The following is a 17,628-nucleotide window of genomic DNA, read 5'->3' as shown; positions in this document are numbered from 1 at the left end:
AAAAAAAAAAAAAAAAAAAAAAAAAAATAAGGGTACGAAAAAATATTTGATTTTTCCATACGAATAATGAATCATAAAAATATTCCCTAGTCGTTTAAATAGTAATAAAGGGAAGGAAGAATAAAATTAAATTTAAAACTACACATTTCGAGGATTATGACAGTCGGATTAGAAAGACGAAAAAGAATGTACAGCCCCTGATCCTTCGGTTATATTATCCACGGTATAATTCCCCTAAATTACATTTACAGCTCGTTCGTCAGGGTAAAACCGGCTTACTTAGCATTTCCTACATTGCACGTAATTAAAAATATTACGATTAAACTTCCCGAATAAATAAAAACTTCGCAGTCCCTTTTTGACGATTATTAATAATATTAAAAATATTTCATTAATAATATTCAATAAGTCAAATATTTATTTTTAAAAGTTCGAGTAAATGTACGTTTCATGAATCACAATTTAGGAAATGATTGTACTTGATGAAATAACAGTGTCAATTTCCACGCCATTTTATGTCCCGAGGACTTTTCCTACCAATATCGCAAACTTCTTCGTCCCTGCGTGGAATATTTGCATAATATCAAGAAATTCTTCCTTGTAAAGCGAAGCGAGCCTGTAAACCAATTTTACATCGCGATATGCAGGTAAATAAAAATATAACTGTACCGTACCTCTAATGGCCGATTTAACTGAGAAGCAGCGTTATTTGCATAGCCCTACGCACACAGCGGCCATTAGCGCAACATATGTTCAACTTTCATGACTTGCAGTGACGCGAGGAAACTAGAATCACACCACGTCGATATTCCGCGTTCTATTTACCCTTTTTCGCCATTTTTTCGCCCCTATAAAATGAACAAGTCGCGAAATATTTCGCCTCGATTGCGACCGGTACATCGCGAGATAAATAACGTCTAGTGGAAACGCGGCAAACGTAGAATCGATGTTTAATATCGGTCCAAGAGGCGGTGGGGGGGGGGCAAAAGGGGGGCTGAAATTTATGAACGACGTCGATTTCGGGTGAAATGTCTCGCCTTTCGAGCATCTTCAACGGCCCCATAAATATCCCGTGTCCCGTAAATTTAAATAAACGACGGGAATCCATAACCGGTACAAAATGAAAGACTTTCTGAGAAAAATTAATTTCCTTTTATAACGCGCCAAATATATTCGCGATATTAAATTTCGCGAAGAAAACTAGGTATTTTTAGGTTAACGCGAAAAATTACCGACTCGAATGCTCACCGTTTGAAAAAGACGATAATTAAAGGAGAAATACGATTACGGGATTCGAGGAGCTCGATATTCCGAAGAAAAATATGGCGGATCGAAAATCTGTTGCTCGGAACGGTACACGTCACTAACGCAACACATAGACACACGGACAACCGTTACTCCCTATTTGCTTAATGAGTTAAGGACGCCAGTGAAAAATGGCGTCTAATCGCCTCTGGATTCTCTCGCGATTCTGCATACCGCGTTACGTAAGTGGCTATCAATTTCATAGATTTCCGAAGTGACGTGCATCGCGCTAGCCGTCGAGTACCGTTTGAAAAATCACACGATTCCGCTACTAAGCTAGTCAATAGAGATCCTCACACAACGTTAAAATCCCGATTCTTAACCGTATTCCCCGCCGAATCTTTATAATAAATTATACGAAAATGGTCGCATCGATTGGAATTATTTTCGACGGGCCACGGAATAGTATTCGAAACCGACTACTGAAGTCAGTTGCACAATTGTAAATGCATACGTACGAGTGATATACGCTGTGCAGCAAGTGACTACAGTTACGGAATTTCCTATCGTTTAAATATTCCTTTTCCTGGTTCATCGTAATGGATATCACGGCCGTGTATTATCATAATTCGATCACCTTTACAACGATTTGCAACCGGAAGAATCGTAACAATTTCACGCATGACTAATTGCGTTTTCATTGTCCAAGAACAGAAGCTAGAACGCTTGGACGGCGAGAGCGGGCTTCCGAGAGCTCGAGTTTCGAAATCGAAACTGCTCCAGGGGAAATATTCGAATTACCAATTTCGAGGCGGGCCGAGTACGCGGTTTTCATTTTCAACGGGCGACCAAAGGAGGCAGTGAGACGGCCTCGCCGTGGAAACGTACACGTATGCACACGCACACACACGTAGCCGTCTCGCAGGCAAGCGTGACACGTCGAGAAATCTATGGCTTCGAGAGAACGGTCGGAAATGGGAAATGCGTCGGACGAGCGATCGAAAACCCTTTTCGTCGGACTTTCGATGTTTCCGTCGGCCAGAGCCACCATATTAGCGTTGCCTCAAGCCGTCTTTATTGCGCAGCGACCACATCGAAAAAACTGCCCCGCTAAACGTTCTCGTTATCTTTCGCAAAAGAGGGAAAAAAAAAATATGACCGGACACACGAGGCAACGGGTGCTTGCGGCGAAAAATATCCGCATCTGCAATTGTGCATTATCGGCCGGAGAGCAACGGCCTCGTTACGCTGCCGACTTTCGTTCGGCCGCGAATAAATTCTTGCGACGAATATATTCCTGCGAATCGATACCCGAGGATTTCTCACCAGGAAAGAAGCTACTGCCATTTTTTCGTTACGGTACGAACGTCTCCTATTTCGAAACGCCAGTGGCCTGCTTGCTATCCTCGAAAATATTTACAGCTCGAATGTTGCAAACCGTCGCGATAAGAGGAACATCCGAGCCCACCGTTGCATCGAAAGGAATTCCTGCGAGTGTCGAAAGAAGAGGGCAGAACATTATGCACGATAGACGATTACGATAGGAAATCACGATTTCGACCCATTTCCGGACCGACCTTCGTACCATCTGCGGCACATAAACAAGCACGGAGAGGCTATCGGTAATGGGCACACAGGGTTAACTAGTCAAGCTCTTACAAATTCGCAGACGATGGGGAATAGAAACGGAGAGGTGACGAAAAAATCCTACTTACAGCATCTCCTTGTCGGCCGAGTTTACGAAGCACATCACGGTGGTGGCGGCACAGCAGTCACGGTCACAGTCACGTAAGCCTCGAACAACGGCCACGATGACGAACACAAGCAAAGAAACACTCATCACTGTCATCAGGCTGCCCGTTTTTGGCAGTGGACTAATAAATACGTGTATGTCTGCAAAGGAGTCCAGGAGTGGCGCGCGTCCGAGTGCTTGCGCCGAGGAAAGAAAAACCAGTGATTTCTCGCCGTCCCCGTTCCGTCTGCCTCGTCCTTTAACCCGCGAGAATTCGGGAACACCACGATCCGATACGTGAAATTACCGCATTTAATCCTCTCGCCCGGAACAACTCACGGCACACTGATTCGGCAAGAGAGCCACTGCCGTTTAGGCAGAGCTGATAGCTGGAGAGAGCAGCGCGCTCCTGGCTCTTACAATTTTAACCTCGTTCGTAGTGATTCGATGCAGTCGAGTTTCTTGACTGAGCGGCCGATACTCGCCGAGCCGTGCCCCGCGAGACAACACTGCTGCCAACTGTCTTTCTAGCGCCACCGAAAGTTTCTAAACTAGTGTCGAGGTGCTATGAAGATCCTGTTTTTAAATCTAAGAGTTTTTTAAATATAATTATCGATATTACTTTGATAAATAAAAACAAATATTACAGAATATAAATATTTGTTTTAATTAAAATTAATATTAGAAAAATATTCTTCTCTGTAAAAAGTTGTCGATTTTAGCAATCGAACTACCGAAATGTATTTGTTACGCGAGTATTATGCAAGATTTATTAAAATTGACGATTTTTATAGTAAATATTAAATATGACGGTAATAACGTTTCACTGTAAATTTTGTAGATATTTGTTTATCGACATTTCACACGCATGCAAAGGGATGTGTAAAATTATTTACTTTTCCTTTATCGATTATTTTAAAGCTATTAAGCAGCGTCATTTTTTGTTCTATCCTATTTTTACAAAAAACAAAAACAAAAAAAAAGGGAAAAAAGAAAAATTATAATAACAAGTACACGGAGCAAGTTCTCATAACATCTTGTTATGTTACAGGTTCTTGTTCGTACTTTTTAATGGTAAAAAAGATACGTCATTTACATTTATTTCCAAGCTTCATTATAAAATGAACGTTAATAACAGGAAATAATAAGAAGACACCAATTCTATAAAATTGTCCAAACTAATTATCGTTTTATCATATTTATAACTTTCTTTAAAAAATAAAAAAAATGGTATAATTAAATGCATAATAAAACAATAATTATATGCCTTAAGTGGAACGAACTAGACAAATGCAATATATTTTAGAAATTTATAACAAGGTAATCGCGGTGTTGGGAAGGTCACTCATCTTCGACCTTCATTTACGGAAGAAAAAACTCACCCAGAATTATAAATACTCGGCTAATCAAATTTCAACTTACTTTTTGCAAATAGGTGTAATTAATACATCCATTAAAAACCTTACGAAAAATATTCATTCGTTTCGATACTTCCGATAAATTAAATCACAATTACAAATTTCATTCTCAATCTAACGGTATTATTTTATCTAAAATATAAATTCATTTTATACGATAAAAATAATTATCGTAATATTTAAAATTCTACTCGTTAATTTTCCTATAGTACGCGATTGTCAATTCTTCCCTCCAGTATTAAAGTCAGCACGAACAATGAGATCATGAGTCTTTTTGCATAATTAAAATATTTTTCGATTGCACGTTGGTAATGCCCGATGCATGCATTGGTCATCTACCGAAGTGGCGAGCGCTGATTGGTTGACGGCCATTTGATATAATGGCGTGGCAGCCACGAGTCGGTGGAAGGGGAATCAGCTTCGGAACATTCAACTGTATTGTCGAGACCCTGGTTTTTCATACATATCCTAACCTGTCGGTTGTGCTTCGTTTCAATCGCAGCATCTATTTCAGCTCGTGGATAGCTTCGTTGGCGAGTTCGTCGTGTTCGCGGTCGCGTATCCACATCTGGCTAGACGTTCGCGTTGCAACGCTCTTTTTTGGTTGGCCATTGTTCGTGGGATAACGTTCGAAGACGCGACGATGAAGCAGAGCTGAGAGTACGGTGTTCGTATCGTGCATGAGGTAGGAATAGCTTTGATGTGTAATTTAACGAGTGTAGGGTGTTCTCTCGTATAAAAATTTGCGGTGCTGGTGAGACGAATTAACGTCTATTGTGATCGTTTCTAAAAAGTAAACGTGCTTCGTGAAGTGTTCACCTATGAAACAAAGCGCGAATCAACGATACCGAGCTGTGACAATAATATATGCTTTTAAATTAATAATCATCGACTATGGAATTTGTGAAGAAGAAAGGAAATCTAAATACAAATATTGATACGACGCGTGAATTGTACGAATTTGATTAGGGAATGATCGATTCATCTGTTTTAACAAATGTGCAAATTATCCTGTGTAAATGTAAATAAATTTTAAATAAAAAAGAAGTTTATAAGAGATACTTGTTGTATTATGTAACAATTAATCTTTTAAATATAAACTGATTCGTGTACTCAGATAAGTGTATTTTTTCAACGTGATGTTTATAACTTATGTACATAAAAAGGACTGCTGATAAAATAGCGTGCAATCGATCGCACGTATTATTCGATAAAAAGTATTATTTAACAAGTAAATATTTATTTATCGCGCTGATTCATAAGACTTTTTTTTCTTTTTGCACGAAAATTAATCGTACAATGAACTTTTAAATGGTGCTGAAATTTGTAATCAAATTTTTAATAATCCCTCGTTAAATTCTATTGCATAATACGATTATTCGGATAATTTGAAATTTGTGGTTGGTGAAGTTGACATGTTTTTATTTGGTGCTGTAGTTGCAGTGAAAATTCAACGGGATATTCGAGGATAAATACTATCGTTCAATGCGATACGATCTGCAGCTGGTCAGTAAGGTTAACGATGCATTTACATGTGAGACTATATATGTATCATGACATCTATAAACACTTGAATTTTATGATACCATCTCGGCAATTATATGATTGCTTTCAATTTTATGACTTTAAGCAAAATTATGTAGAATTACGAATGCACTTTAAAAAAAAAAAAAGCAAAAACGTCGGAGCAAATTAGTCCATTAAGTCGATACGGCATTATTCTCTACTAATATCCTTTCCACATTAGAAAGTGTACCGGAATTACAAAAAGCATTCTCTATATATAGCTCGACTAAATTTTCACTACATCTTAATTGCTGGAACATCTGAATGTAACTTTCAGTTTAAGATTTAAAAAATTTTTAAAAGCGCTGAAATTTTCTTTTTAGTCGATGTTTGTAAATAGAAGGTACATTTTTATGTTTACGATTTATCGATTCGCCGCAAATCGATTTTATAATGACTTTATAAAATACGAAATCGCACGATTTATACGAAAATAGTTCTCATTTTTTTACGATTATCACGATGTTGTTTAATTGTTTGTTGAATTTTCAATGCACCAGGGAGGATGTTCGAAAAGCAACGTTTATGGTCTCACGCCATGTCGTTCACTGGAAACCGGTTTTACATCGGCCTTCTGAGAATTTTATCGAATTGACGATCAAATTATCCCATTTACGATTTTTACAAAACGCCCAAATATTTTGCGCGAACGCGGTTAAAAATAAGTCACATTGCGAATGTATAGTACGTTAGTGGATAAATATAACTTCTTCTAAATTAACCGCTACTTTACTGATTCGGTTAGAAAGATATCGCATGTAACGACCTACGGTTCGTTGAAATTACCTACATTCGGTCGTATCAGTGGTACGAATACCGATAGACGATAAAAACATTGGATAATCGAATAATATATACCTAACCTCAATTTCGATGCTGCTCGAGTGATTTCAGACACACGGATATGGCGATGCATAAATACGTGAAAGCAGGATCTATCGCGCGTGCTCGAAAGTGTCGATGAACTCGGAATTCAGCCGCTAGGTAGCCTGCACTCCCCTCTCGCGCATTTTTCCTCAACTACGCGTACACGTACGGGGTAGCGTCTCTCTGGGCAAACATCCTCGATAATTCGCGCGGCCGGCAAGGACGAACAAACCGTGGATGAGCCATGCGAGACGGATGTAATTTCCGTTCACGCAGAGCCGGCCAAGTGCAGCGATAAAAGCAAACTATCGTAATTACCGGTGTCCAATTTCAGACGTTTGCCTCTACTCATGTTACCCTACATCGCGCACTGCCGATCAAAAAGTTCGGACGGATCGCCTCGTTATACAGGTTATGGACATAAAGGGCGGAACGATAAATCGCTTTGTAATTTTAGATTATACACGGGAAGTGGAATAAGTTATTCTGAAAATTATATGATTACGGTTCTATAAAGTTACCGAGGGGATTTAGATAAGACATTGGCGGGAGATATTAAAAAATATACGAAAATACGAGCAATTTGAATTGGAAGATATTTTTATATTCCTGGAATTCGGTTATCCTTCTGATTACGTCTTCTGTGAATTTATGGCAACGGCAGGCTTTAGCTTTCGCTGCAGTATCGAAGCCCATGTCAACCCTAATTAATACATAATTTATTCCGTGGGACGTCATATAAATTCTTGAAACACTATTAATATCATGGTTCTATATATGTATACTCGAATGTATTAAACATCGTGCATTTGATTACTGATAAATAGACAATAATGGCCTATTTATTAATGACATACTGCTGCATACTGTATGAATAATAATATCTTATTTTATTGACTGGCAATTATGATGGAAACCAATTGAACGACGGATAAATAATTTATTCGAGCTACTAATAAGCCATAATATGAATAAGTCTTTTAATCGTATTTAACCTAACCTAAATTTATCTTTTATCGCGTATTTAAATTATCTATATCGTCAATGTTTCGGATGCAATTTCTAATTTGTATAGGAGCGACTTGAGGCGAAATGAATATAGGATTTAATCCATTTATAGGTTAAGGCTGGATTTGACTTTAAGCCGCGTGCACACGAACTGGCTAGGAAGTTTTATGAATCTGTTCATATTTAAATATAACGATTATTCCCCTCTGACCTAATTTTGGATAATATTTTTTTTAAACTGCCACAAAGAAGTTCCTTGCCCTGAAAAACGAAATATATCTATTTCGTTATATCTTTATGGCTTATTCTCAAATATTTTTTTAATTAAATAACCTTCCTTGTCAAATAAAGCGCAGTATTATAACCAACGATTTTATTTCATTTAACAAAATTTCATAATTCAAAGCCTTCTATTATTTCGCATTTGAACCGAACAATTAAACGACACAATGGAAATATCCTGGCGATACTCTGAATCATTAAACGAAATTCAACTTTGTTTCTGTCGTCAAACATTAATCGGTCAAATTAACTCTTTGTTATTATTAGCTGAATATGCTAGAAGCCAGAAATACGTGATTTATTAAATCTATTATTTCTTATACAGAATTCCATTTAAATGCTGGCTTCATATGAAATCAAAAATTACTAATTTATTATATATTTTAATTAGTATATCAGTATATTAATAACCATTAATACACGGAAGGTTAGATAATTAAAATTACGATTTTAGAGGTGCTTAGATCACGATCAATAGAAGTAACGTTAAAATAAAGAAACAATGAAAATAATTATAGTAACGATGAAAAAGCCAGGGGATCTCTCAGGATTCTTGATGAGAAACGTCCATGACCTTGGCATGCTAACAATAAGAGTTAATAGTACAATCTGCTATTGAGGTTAGGTATTTCGTTATGTCTCTAGCAAATACTGATCATCGACTTTATAATAGAATTACTTTGCTCTACGCATCTCATTCATATTTCGATGGAGAATTACAAACGTTGAGTAAACAATGCAATTTTCCAGAGTAATTACGCAAAATAATCATTGCAATAGAGCTATTTGCAGTCGCACGATAATCGCCATCTGGTGGCAGCGTAGTAACGTTACAACCGTTTTATGATCGCGATATGAGCATTTTATTATCTCCGTGCAGTTATCTGATATTCTTGTAGGTATTTTATAGTCTTCTGGTAGATACTCGATAGTTGTTATTATCAATGAAATTGGCATAATTACGTAAGGCATTAGAATGAAAAATATCACCATTCATAGAGATACTTTGAAATAATTTCATCGTGCGAGTCGATCTTGAGCTCGATCCATTCGTTTGCCCTTGTAATCTATCCACAGTGTAGCCATTTAACCACAGGTAATATGGTGTATCTAGTTGCCGAGGATAAAACAGCTAAGATGTGAAACGTATCCAGAAATATCTTCTACACTGCTTCGTCTTGTAATAAAATTCAATTTATGTTGCATCTTTTAATTAAAAAGAGAATTAAACTTGCTAGATTAAAATAAATAACCAAACTGAAAATAATTAATATGGAAAAATATTAATCATGGTTGACGGTGATAAAATATCTTTATATTTTCAAATTTTTTTTAAATTTATATCTAAGTTTTATATTTATCACTATACCACTAATTAAAAATATAATTAAAAATATAATTAATGGTATAATGATAAATATAAAATTTAGATATCAATCAGATTTATATCAAGTTTCAATAGCTCGATATAAATACTAATTTAGTTATTGAACATTTTCACTTTTCAATGAATGCAAACATAAAATCATTGAGAATGAACTCAGGCATGCATTATGCTATACAGTATTTTAATTTATGAAATAGCAATAGAACGAGGAAATATGTAATGAAGATTTTCAACAAATCAATGACTGTGTTCTTTAAGAGGCGAGATATATTATTAAGTGAGATTAAAAGAAGCGGAAGACAAATGATCTAGGTGTAACCTGCTACTCTATGGTGTGTCCCGCTTTATGTAGTTTCTTTGGGATGTAGGAAATGAAAGCGTGTCACGCGACTGGCTTATCCTTTGTTTTGCAAACGCGTGTATGCTCAATATATAAATTAATATCTTTCTGCCGATACGTGTATATTGAAAATTATCTCGAACGATAAGCAAGGTCCCGATAATCCACTCTGAATTATAATTATGTAATTTGTAATAACAAATCCTTTTGTGTTTAGAACAAGATATTCCTTAGTTTGTTGTAAAACCTGTCATTAGTAATAAAAGATTATTCAAAAATTACTATTTTTTTAGTCACTATTAATACACGCAATAAAAATTTGTTTCGTTTCGCCACCTGTATTAATCTAGATTCTGTTGTCTTTGATATACCGAATTTTAATTATGTCTTACTGTACATTTAAATATTCTTATATCGTTCACTTGTACAGTATGGTAGCGAAATGAAACTTTGGAGGAAAAGTGGAAGAAAATTTTCGAATCCACTTTTCATAATTGTGTCATCATGTAATATATAAATTATTAATTATTTTAATCCTGTTAATACCTTATAAATCGGCACGTTAATCGTACTGTAACTATTTAATTAGCATATTAAGCACGAAGTATTTTCCTTAGTTTTTCTCAGGAGACAGGTTTAAGATGGCGGTCGAGAAAATGGTTCAAGGAGAAAATATGCATGGTAGCTGTAATTAGAATGACGTGTCATTTAGTGAAACCTGAAAGTATCATATTTGCTGATTATTACAGTCTTATTTTAATAGCAGTCAACCTTTGATTTGAATTTTTTATCAGATTCTTCAATTCTTTAACATATTTTTCGAAATAAGCTATTATGCAATAGAATGTCATGGTATAAAAGTTATAATTGCAATCATCACCTTTCACTTGCATTCGACATTACGTTGGGACTAGTCAAGGCGTGAATTATTCTCTGATGCTTAACCTTGCCTCACCCCTTGACCCTATTCTTCGTTTCCATTTATTCTGCTAAAATAATAGGGGCTCTGATATTTCCAATTGATCTGATTGGTAGCCTAGATATATTCATTGATCATATCAGTTAGTGAAGTTAAGAGCTATTTGTTAACTTATTCAAGAGTGATATTAAACAATATAAATAGACAAGACATAGGAAAGTAGAAATAATAAAAGAAGTGTATAAAATAGTATAGAAATAGCAAAGAATATAGATGTAGTTGATAACTATATGGATTTATGTATTTTATGGATACTTTGTCTAATAATGTAATATTTCATTTCAGAGATGAGTAGCTCTAGACTTGGCAGGGGCCGGGGTGGCCGCCTGGCCGTGTACGGGGGTTGCGGGGTGGTGGTTCTTCTCTTGGTGTTCCTCTACCGCGCCGCCACCTCAGAGATGGCCAGGCTTAGAGAACTTAATGTTCAATGTGCTCATCAACAGGAGGCTCTTGCAGCTCAACTTCAAGGTATGGGTCTACCTCTACTTCGTGAAGACTTTAAATTAACCTGGTTAAGAGAAAAAGTACTTATCAAACTGGAAAATTATATGAATTGTAGTTTAACAAAATGATCCTTACATATTGCTTCAGTCAGATCTAATGTATTGCATGTATTGTCAAGTGAGTGTGCTGAAATATTACTTCTTTCTTTTCAGTGATATTTGAGTACAAAGTAAGACTAGAAAAATCCTTGTCTGAAGAGAAGAGCTCAAATGCAGCAGTGAAACAAGAACTTCAGCAGCGTGCCTCTAGAGAAAAGACCCTCAGGGATAAGGACAGCATAGAAGCAATGCAAAGATTTAATTCTCTACAACAAACTTGCAAACTACTGCAGATAGAGCACCAGGATTTGCAAGAAGAATGCAAGAAACGTGATCAGCAAGCCTTAGAGGATACTAATAAATTAGAAACCACGCTGAGAGAACTTCGCAGTCGTATCAGGCAAGCAAGGGAAGATAAGAAGAAGACCTTGGAAGATCTGAAGAACAAGTTCTTGGAGCTAGATACAAAGAAGAATGAACTGGAACAGAAGTACAATAGTATGTTGAAGAATAATAGCATTGAGTATCTTAAGACAGAAGTGATTCATTTAAAACAAGAGCTAGAGAAAGCCAAGGTATAATGTTTTTTCCTATGTTATCTATTTTGTTTTAAAAAATCTTCATAATTCTTATCGCATCCATTTCAAGAGATCATTAATTCTTAATTCCTTCTTTTCCTTAGAAATCTTTACGTAAAGCTACTTCTCCTGGGCCAAGTGTAGTGAATCCACAAGCAGCACCACAGACAAAATCCGCAGATCTAGGAAGCGCGGCGCAGCCTGTTGATCAGTCACAGCAGCAACAGGTAAGTCCACCAACAGCTGACGATAAAAATCCGCAGCCCTTGTATGCGCCTGTCACTCAGGACATGATTGAGGATCCTTTGCAATCGAACGAGCAACGGGCGAACGAGGTGAACAACTTTCAATTCGCCCTGAAGAATGGCAACATCGTCCCAGTGGGCCCGAACGAGATAAAGAAGGCAGAAGTATTACCACTGCCCTACGATTTAGAAGAAAGACGTCAGAAGAAGGCGGACGATCAATCTGTAATCGATGATGTTCAGATTGAGAATAATAATGTGATTGAAAGAGACGAAAATCGCGATGACGAGAAACTGAGACAAGTGCTTCCACCGCCAAAACAGAATTATGAGAAATACAATGACAATAAGTCCTCCACTAATTTACCAGGAAATGCTATAGGTCTCGAAATTGGCAAGAATCTAGATGACAAAAAGTATACCACAGATTCACCAGAAACTAGAGTGTCATGGCTGAAGCAGAATAAAAAACCGGAGATCAATCTTGAGGTAATAGACAAAGTAAATGGTCAACAGACTTCTGAGAAAGTAGAGGTAAAGCTAGAAAAGGCTCAAAATAACGTGGATGGTATTTTAAATCAAATTATGAGAATGGTCTGACGAACTCAGTTAATTGGGACTTGTAACACTTTGTCAGATTTGTTTCTTTTAAAAACAGTATGGGTAATTGTATTATTGGTGTTTCTTAACGACAACACTTGGAAAAATATATCTGCCTATTTTCCATGTGAAGGTATTATGAATTTGCAGCTAATTTCTCGATGATTGGGCGTATTTTAGATTAAGTTCTGGTTGTGATGTCCTTCAAAATAAAGGTGCTCAAAGAATTTTTGGAAAAAGAACAGTATCTAGGGTCGCGAATGATGAATCTTTAATATAACATCAAGTAAAATAGCAATGAATACTCACTTAATATTTCTTGCAAGTTCTAACTATTATGTTGCTCGTTAATACGATGCTCACCAAAATATAAAATGAATTGCTGCACTATATAGCTATGCTGATAGTTATAGTCAGCCAGAAATTTTACTCTCCTGGCTTGTGGGGGTTGAAAATAAGTGCCTTTAAGTACTATGGTTGATTGCTGAGAAACTGAATCTTTTTTAGTATATTCTTCCTAGTAATATTTACACATGCACGTAATTTGCATGGTGTGTATTTGGTGCTGTAGTTAGATAATTTCTCTAGTTGATTCAAAAAATTTGACAGCGATCCATAGAACTACTTTTTCCCTATCTATATCTCCAATGAATCATCAAAAATAAGATGATGTTTTGGGATGAAATGTGTTTATAACGTTTTATGGAAAATGCTTAAGAAATTTAACATCGAAGTCTCGGGTAGGTTGTATGATAATATGGTAAATAGAGAGAATGAAAACTACTGCATGATGGGATGATCTAATTGTTAATTGATAGTATTACGGAGATTATTTAGTACTATTGTGATTTTTTTTATTAATTTACAATCGGCATTGATAAAACGAATCAATAAACAACAGATTAGCATTGCTTGTAAGCTAGCATAAATAATTGATTTCTGATATTGTGAAATAGTATAATGAACAATGAAATTATATGTACATTCTTTAGGACAAACTGTGATGTTCTATCAAGAAAATTTATTTTTCCTTCTTGAACTTAGACAATCATAAATATACTTGTGCTGACTTAGCAGTTCAAAATGTCCACTAATCTAATCCTATTTCTATTCTTTTAATGGCTGACGGTATATTAGGTATTAACATTTACTTTTATTAATATATTTCAGTTGCAATATTTTAGACTCTTAATGTAACAATAAACACAAATGTTTAAGTCTCGTTGAAGAAAAAATGTTTTAGTAATCATGTAAATGTTGAGATTTTTTTTTTAATTTATATCGTCATACTTAGCTATTCTTATAGGAAAATTGGAATACATTAGGCTATCAAGGAATTGTATTCTGTTTTAATTGAATTCAATTGCAAGTATTCCTCAACTTAGATTGCTCTTTTTGCTCAATGTATTGATGTATAATATATTGTAAAGGTTAACTTGGTTAAGAGATAGCCTAATGCAAAGGAAAGATGTACGATTTTGCGTCATTTTTCTTAAATATCTAAAGAAGTCACCTACGTGTAGTTTGCAAGCTGTATTGAATGTGCCTGTATGTCCGTGTTAATCAATGCATTAATAAATTGTTATTATTTTGATCTGCTTGCATTTTTTCTGGCACCCACGCACAAACCTAACTAAACTGATCTGCTACCTTGTTACTAGTTTGCTAAATTTTTTTTTTAAATCTCTATTTCCTCAAAAAGATTCAAGCAATAATTGACCATTAGAATCTTTAGTGAGTTGGTTTGAACTTGATTTAATAGTTTCCTTGTTTTTCCCTTTCAAATGAAGCAGTAGTGTCATTAAAAAGGATGGAAATGCTCAATATATTGCTTAAAATCAATTTTCTCCTCAAAAAGATTATTATAAATCCGTTAAAAGGAAAATTATATTTAAATACTTAATTAATTTTTTAAAAACTTCTATTACGTCGTTTTCATCCTTTTTTTGCCATAATATTCCTGTTCTGATATTACTAAATAAGTGATGTCACGATTTATAATTTCGGAAATTAGATCACAGATTTCGAATTAATCGATATTTAACGCTTCGGATTTTTTTAAATTTCTATTTTAATTTTAATCAGACCTGTCAATCTTTGGAAACAAACGCGTCAAAGAATAAAAGTGAAAACTTCCATATTTTACACTGTAAAATTGCGAAGTAACATCTAACTTTCAGAAATTAGAGAAATAAAAAAATATCCCAAAGGCTTCCACTTTTTAAGTGATTTTCTCTATGAGCTGGTTTTTTCTTTTAAAAAAGCATGTTTTACGCGTTACCTTTTTTATTTACACGCTTTCGTAGCTTCGAAGAAAAAGAAACAGCAATTCTTCCTTGCCAATAAAACCTTGAGCAGGTAAGTCAATTTTGCAAAGTGTATCACGTTCTGTGACCCATCATACCTTTGTTGAAATAGTCTACTACTCCCTAAAATATTTGCTTGTTTAATTATTTTCGAACCACGTAGAAATATTCTAATAAAAATATCAATCTTTCTTTTTTTTATTATTTATAGAAAAACTAGGCTGGAGAAGCGAAGAATTTGAATATTCCAAATACTTCACGAGTTATTCGTTTTACTTATTTTATTTTACATTAGAGTGCATGAGTATGCGGGGGAAAATAATACAATATATACCAGAAGTAACATTGCATTATGGAAAGAATAAAGTGGAAGCTAATCACAGTATCTAGTCCACATATAATTAAGCGAACTGTAGAAATATTCCACGGGCAATACGACAAATAATATTACAAAAATAATTTAATCGCAATATCGTTGACAAAAATATTTGCAGGAAAGAAATGAAATCCACGTAACTTTTAGCTATTAAAATAAATGAAACAGGCAAAGAAAATTGTAATATTATTTTTCTAGAGCACAGTGGCGACCAGCTCTATGAAATCGATTCCAGCTTTGAAGCTGGAGACTTCAACGCCAGCAAGCAGCGGCAATCCAGCATCCATGGCCATGGACAAGGGATTCCCGATCGGGAAACCCGCCCCGAAGGCTAAGCTTCCCGTTGGCGTACCACCTATTCCAATAATGATTGATCAGAAGGTAGAAAATCACGAGGAGAAGCAAGACGAGATAGCCAGGAAGAGGGAAGAACCGAAACAGAAAAACAACGGCGACAGCAAGGAGCAAGAAGCTGAAAATGGCAACTTGGACCCTCCATTTCCGGCCAATCCAGCCAGAAGAGCGGATGATCAAGTTGCAGACAGAAGAGGAAACGGTTGGTTCAACGTTGGTCCTGGTGTACAAGAAATTGGGGACGAATTGAATCACATTCGCCTTGCTGGGTATGTTTCATTTGTATTTTGTGAAATAATTGTTATTACTGGTCATTCAGTTTCCTATGATGAAGAAAATGTCCATTAACTTAACCTTTTTTTAATATAATAGCTTCCATATAAAATTAGCTTTTTTAATGTAAACATACATTAAATTTGCTTGTGACCTAATACTAATTATAGATAAAATAATAATAATAATAATAATAAAAAATTGTTTTATTATTTTGTATGTAGCTCAGTGTTAAAGATTAATGTGTTTTTAGTTTGGACGTTGGTGCTGAACGAATTGCTGATGCCGGTGATGATCAGTATGAGGGTGTTGAGTATGACAAAGAACCCCAGCAGAAGGACAGTGATTTACGACTAGTAGAAGGTGAAGACGAAGGCGAAGGTAACTAAATGAATGATATAAATTCGTTATTTAGATTGCTTTTATATTCTGTTGACATTTTTCTTTGCTCTTTCAGACGAAGATGATCAGATAGACTATCCTCACAACTTAAAGCAAGAAAAAAGGGAGTGAAGAATTATTTTTTAGGAAAAATAGTCTAAATTGATAGGTTTGAAATATTTGGATGAACAATTGTGAGCCTCATTCGAAAGACAACCAATTATGGTCTATTAATTAATGTCTACTATCAGTTAACTCTTCACTTTACCACTACTTAATAAATTAATATGAACGTTAGTCTTCATTTATCACGAAGGAGGAAAGAAGAAAAAGAAGAAGAAAAAGAAAAAGAAGAAGAAAAAATGGTTTTCAACGATAAATGCACCATTTTACTTTTTTACCTACACGTCTTTTTGGAAAACCTCATACGGGGATCTAGCCAAAAAATTTAGATATTCTATACTCTATACAGATGCTATTTAAAAGCTACTGCTCAGCCAACGAGTAGATTGTATTTTTATTCAGAAGCTCGTTGATTGGTTCGAGCAGTGTGTCGATAGAGAAAAAAACAGACTGTATTTTTCTAGAGTTAATTCTAAGGTAAGAAAGACGCGAGTTAAAGTTTCCACGGTAAGAAAAATGCCTCTTGCAAAATTCACTCTTTCATTAGCAGATGATGATGAAAAAAAGAAAAACAGAAATACTTGGTAATTGCGTTGCTAATTTAATTATACGACTAAAAGTTAAATAATAATGCTTATGTACATGAAAAACAGTAAAAATGTAAGTAGAGATTAGTATAATACTATGATGAATATTTTATCGATGAAGAGTTTCTTTTAAAAAATTATTTGAATAAGAAATTAATTTATTTGATGGAATTTACAATGTTATGGAAATTTTCAATATAGCAGGTATTGAATTAACTGACAATGAATTCATTCATTTTACAACTAATCTCTGCTAATGAAAACCTTGGTTAGAACAATATTCTGTTTTGTATTACGTAATTGATACTATAGCTTGTAGTCAAGTAAGTATTTAATAAGTTAGATTGTCAAGTATTTTCTAAAAGAACAATTCTAAAAGAACAAGTATTTACAAAAACTTACTTCCCTTTTATCTGGGTTTTTTTTTTTTTTTTTTTTT

The 17,628-nt window shown here is 35.0% G+C and overlaps 3 protein-coding genes across 7 annotated transcripts in view; 1 reads left to right on the top strand and 2 right to left on the bottom strand.

Moving 5' to 3' along the window:
- Positions 1-3,426, bottom strand: part of LOC108547734 (titin) — a 98,371-nt gene extending 94,945 nt beyond the window's left edge. The window contains 1 exon segment of the mRNA XM_017900377.1: positions 2,961-3,426. The gene's annotated coding sequence lies outside the window, so the exon portion shown is untranslated.
- A 1,443-nt stretch (positions 3,427-4,869) lies between these two features.
- LOC108547743 (Golgi integral membrane protein 4) lies at positions 4,870-16,674 on the top strand. 4 transcript variants are annotated; one of them, XM_017900393.1, is made up of 8 exons: positions 4,870-5,080; positions 11,110-11,292; positions 11,481-11,941; positions 12,049-12,171; positions 12,232-12,678; positions 15,670-16,094; positions 16,352-16,479; positions 16,556-16,674. In XM_017900393.1, exons 2-8 carry the CDS (start codon positions 11,112-11,114, stop codon positions 16,609-16,611), a joined length of 1,821 nt encoding a protein of 606 aa, XP_017755882.1. In that variant the 5' UTR covers positions 4,870-5,080; positions 11,110-11,111; the 3' UTR covers positions 16,612-16,674. The 4 variants fall into 4 exon arrangements, with proteins under 4 accessions (XP_017755882.1, XP_017755883.1, XP_017755879.1 ...); XM_017900394.1 differs by lacking the exon at positions 12,232-12,678; XM_017900390.1 differs by having other exon boundaries at positions 12,049-12,678.
- The window catches only part of LOC108547745 (uncharacterized), a 24,706-nt gene continuing 18,313 nt past the window's right edge, over positions 11,236-17,628 (bottom strand). Inside the window, exons 1-2 of one of the 2 annotated variants that reach the window (XR_001890224.1) lie at positions 11,404-11,466; positions 11,236-11,332 (exon numbers count right to left, since the gene is read on the bottom strand). The gene's annotated coding sequence lies outside the window, so the exon portion shown is untranslated. Of the gene's footprint in view, positions 11,333-11,403; positions 11,467-17,628 lie in introns of those variants that run through there. The other variant, XM_017900398.1, reaches the window with a different exon arrangement.

The sequence above is a fragment of the Eufriesea mexicana genome, unplaced genomic scaffold (assembly GCF_001483705.2).
Source record: "Eufriesea mexicana isolate 0111107269 unplaced genomic scaffold, ASM148370v2 scaffold1172, whole genome shotgun sequence".
Taxonomy (NCBI): Eukaryota; Metazoa; Arthropoda; class Insecta; order Hymenoptera; family Apidae; genus Eufriesea; species Eufriesea mexicana.
The sequence above is the reverse complement of the archived record's forward strand: the minus strand, read 5'-3'. Positions and strand labels throughout refer to the sequence as shown.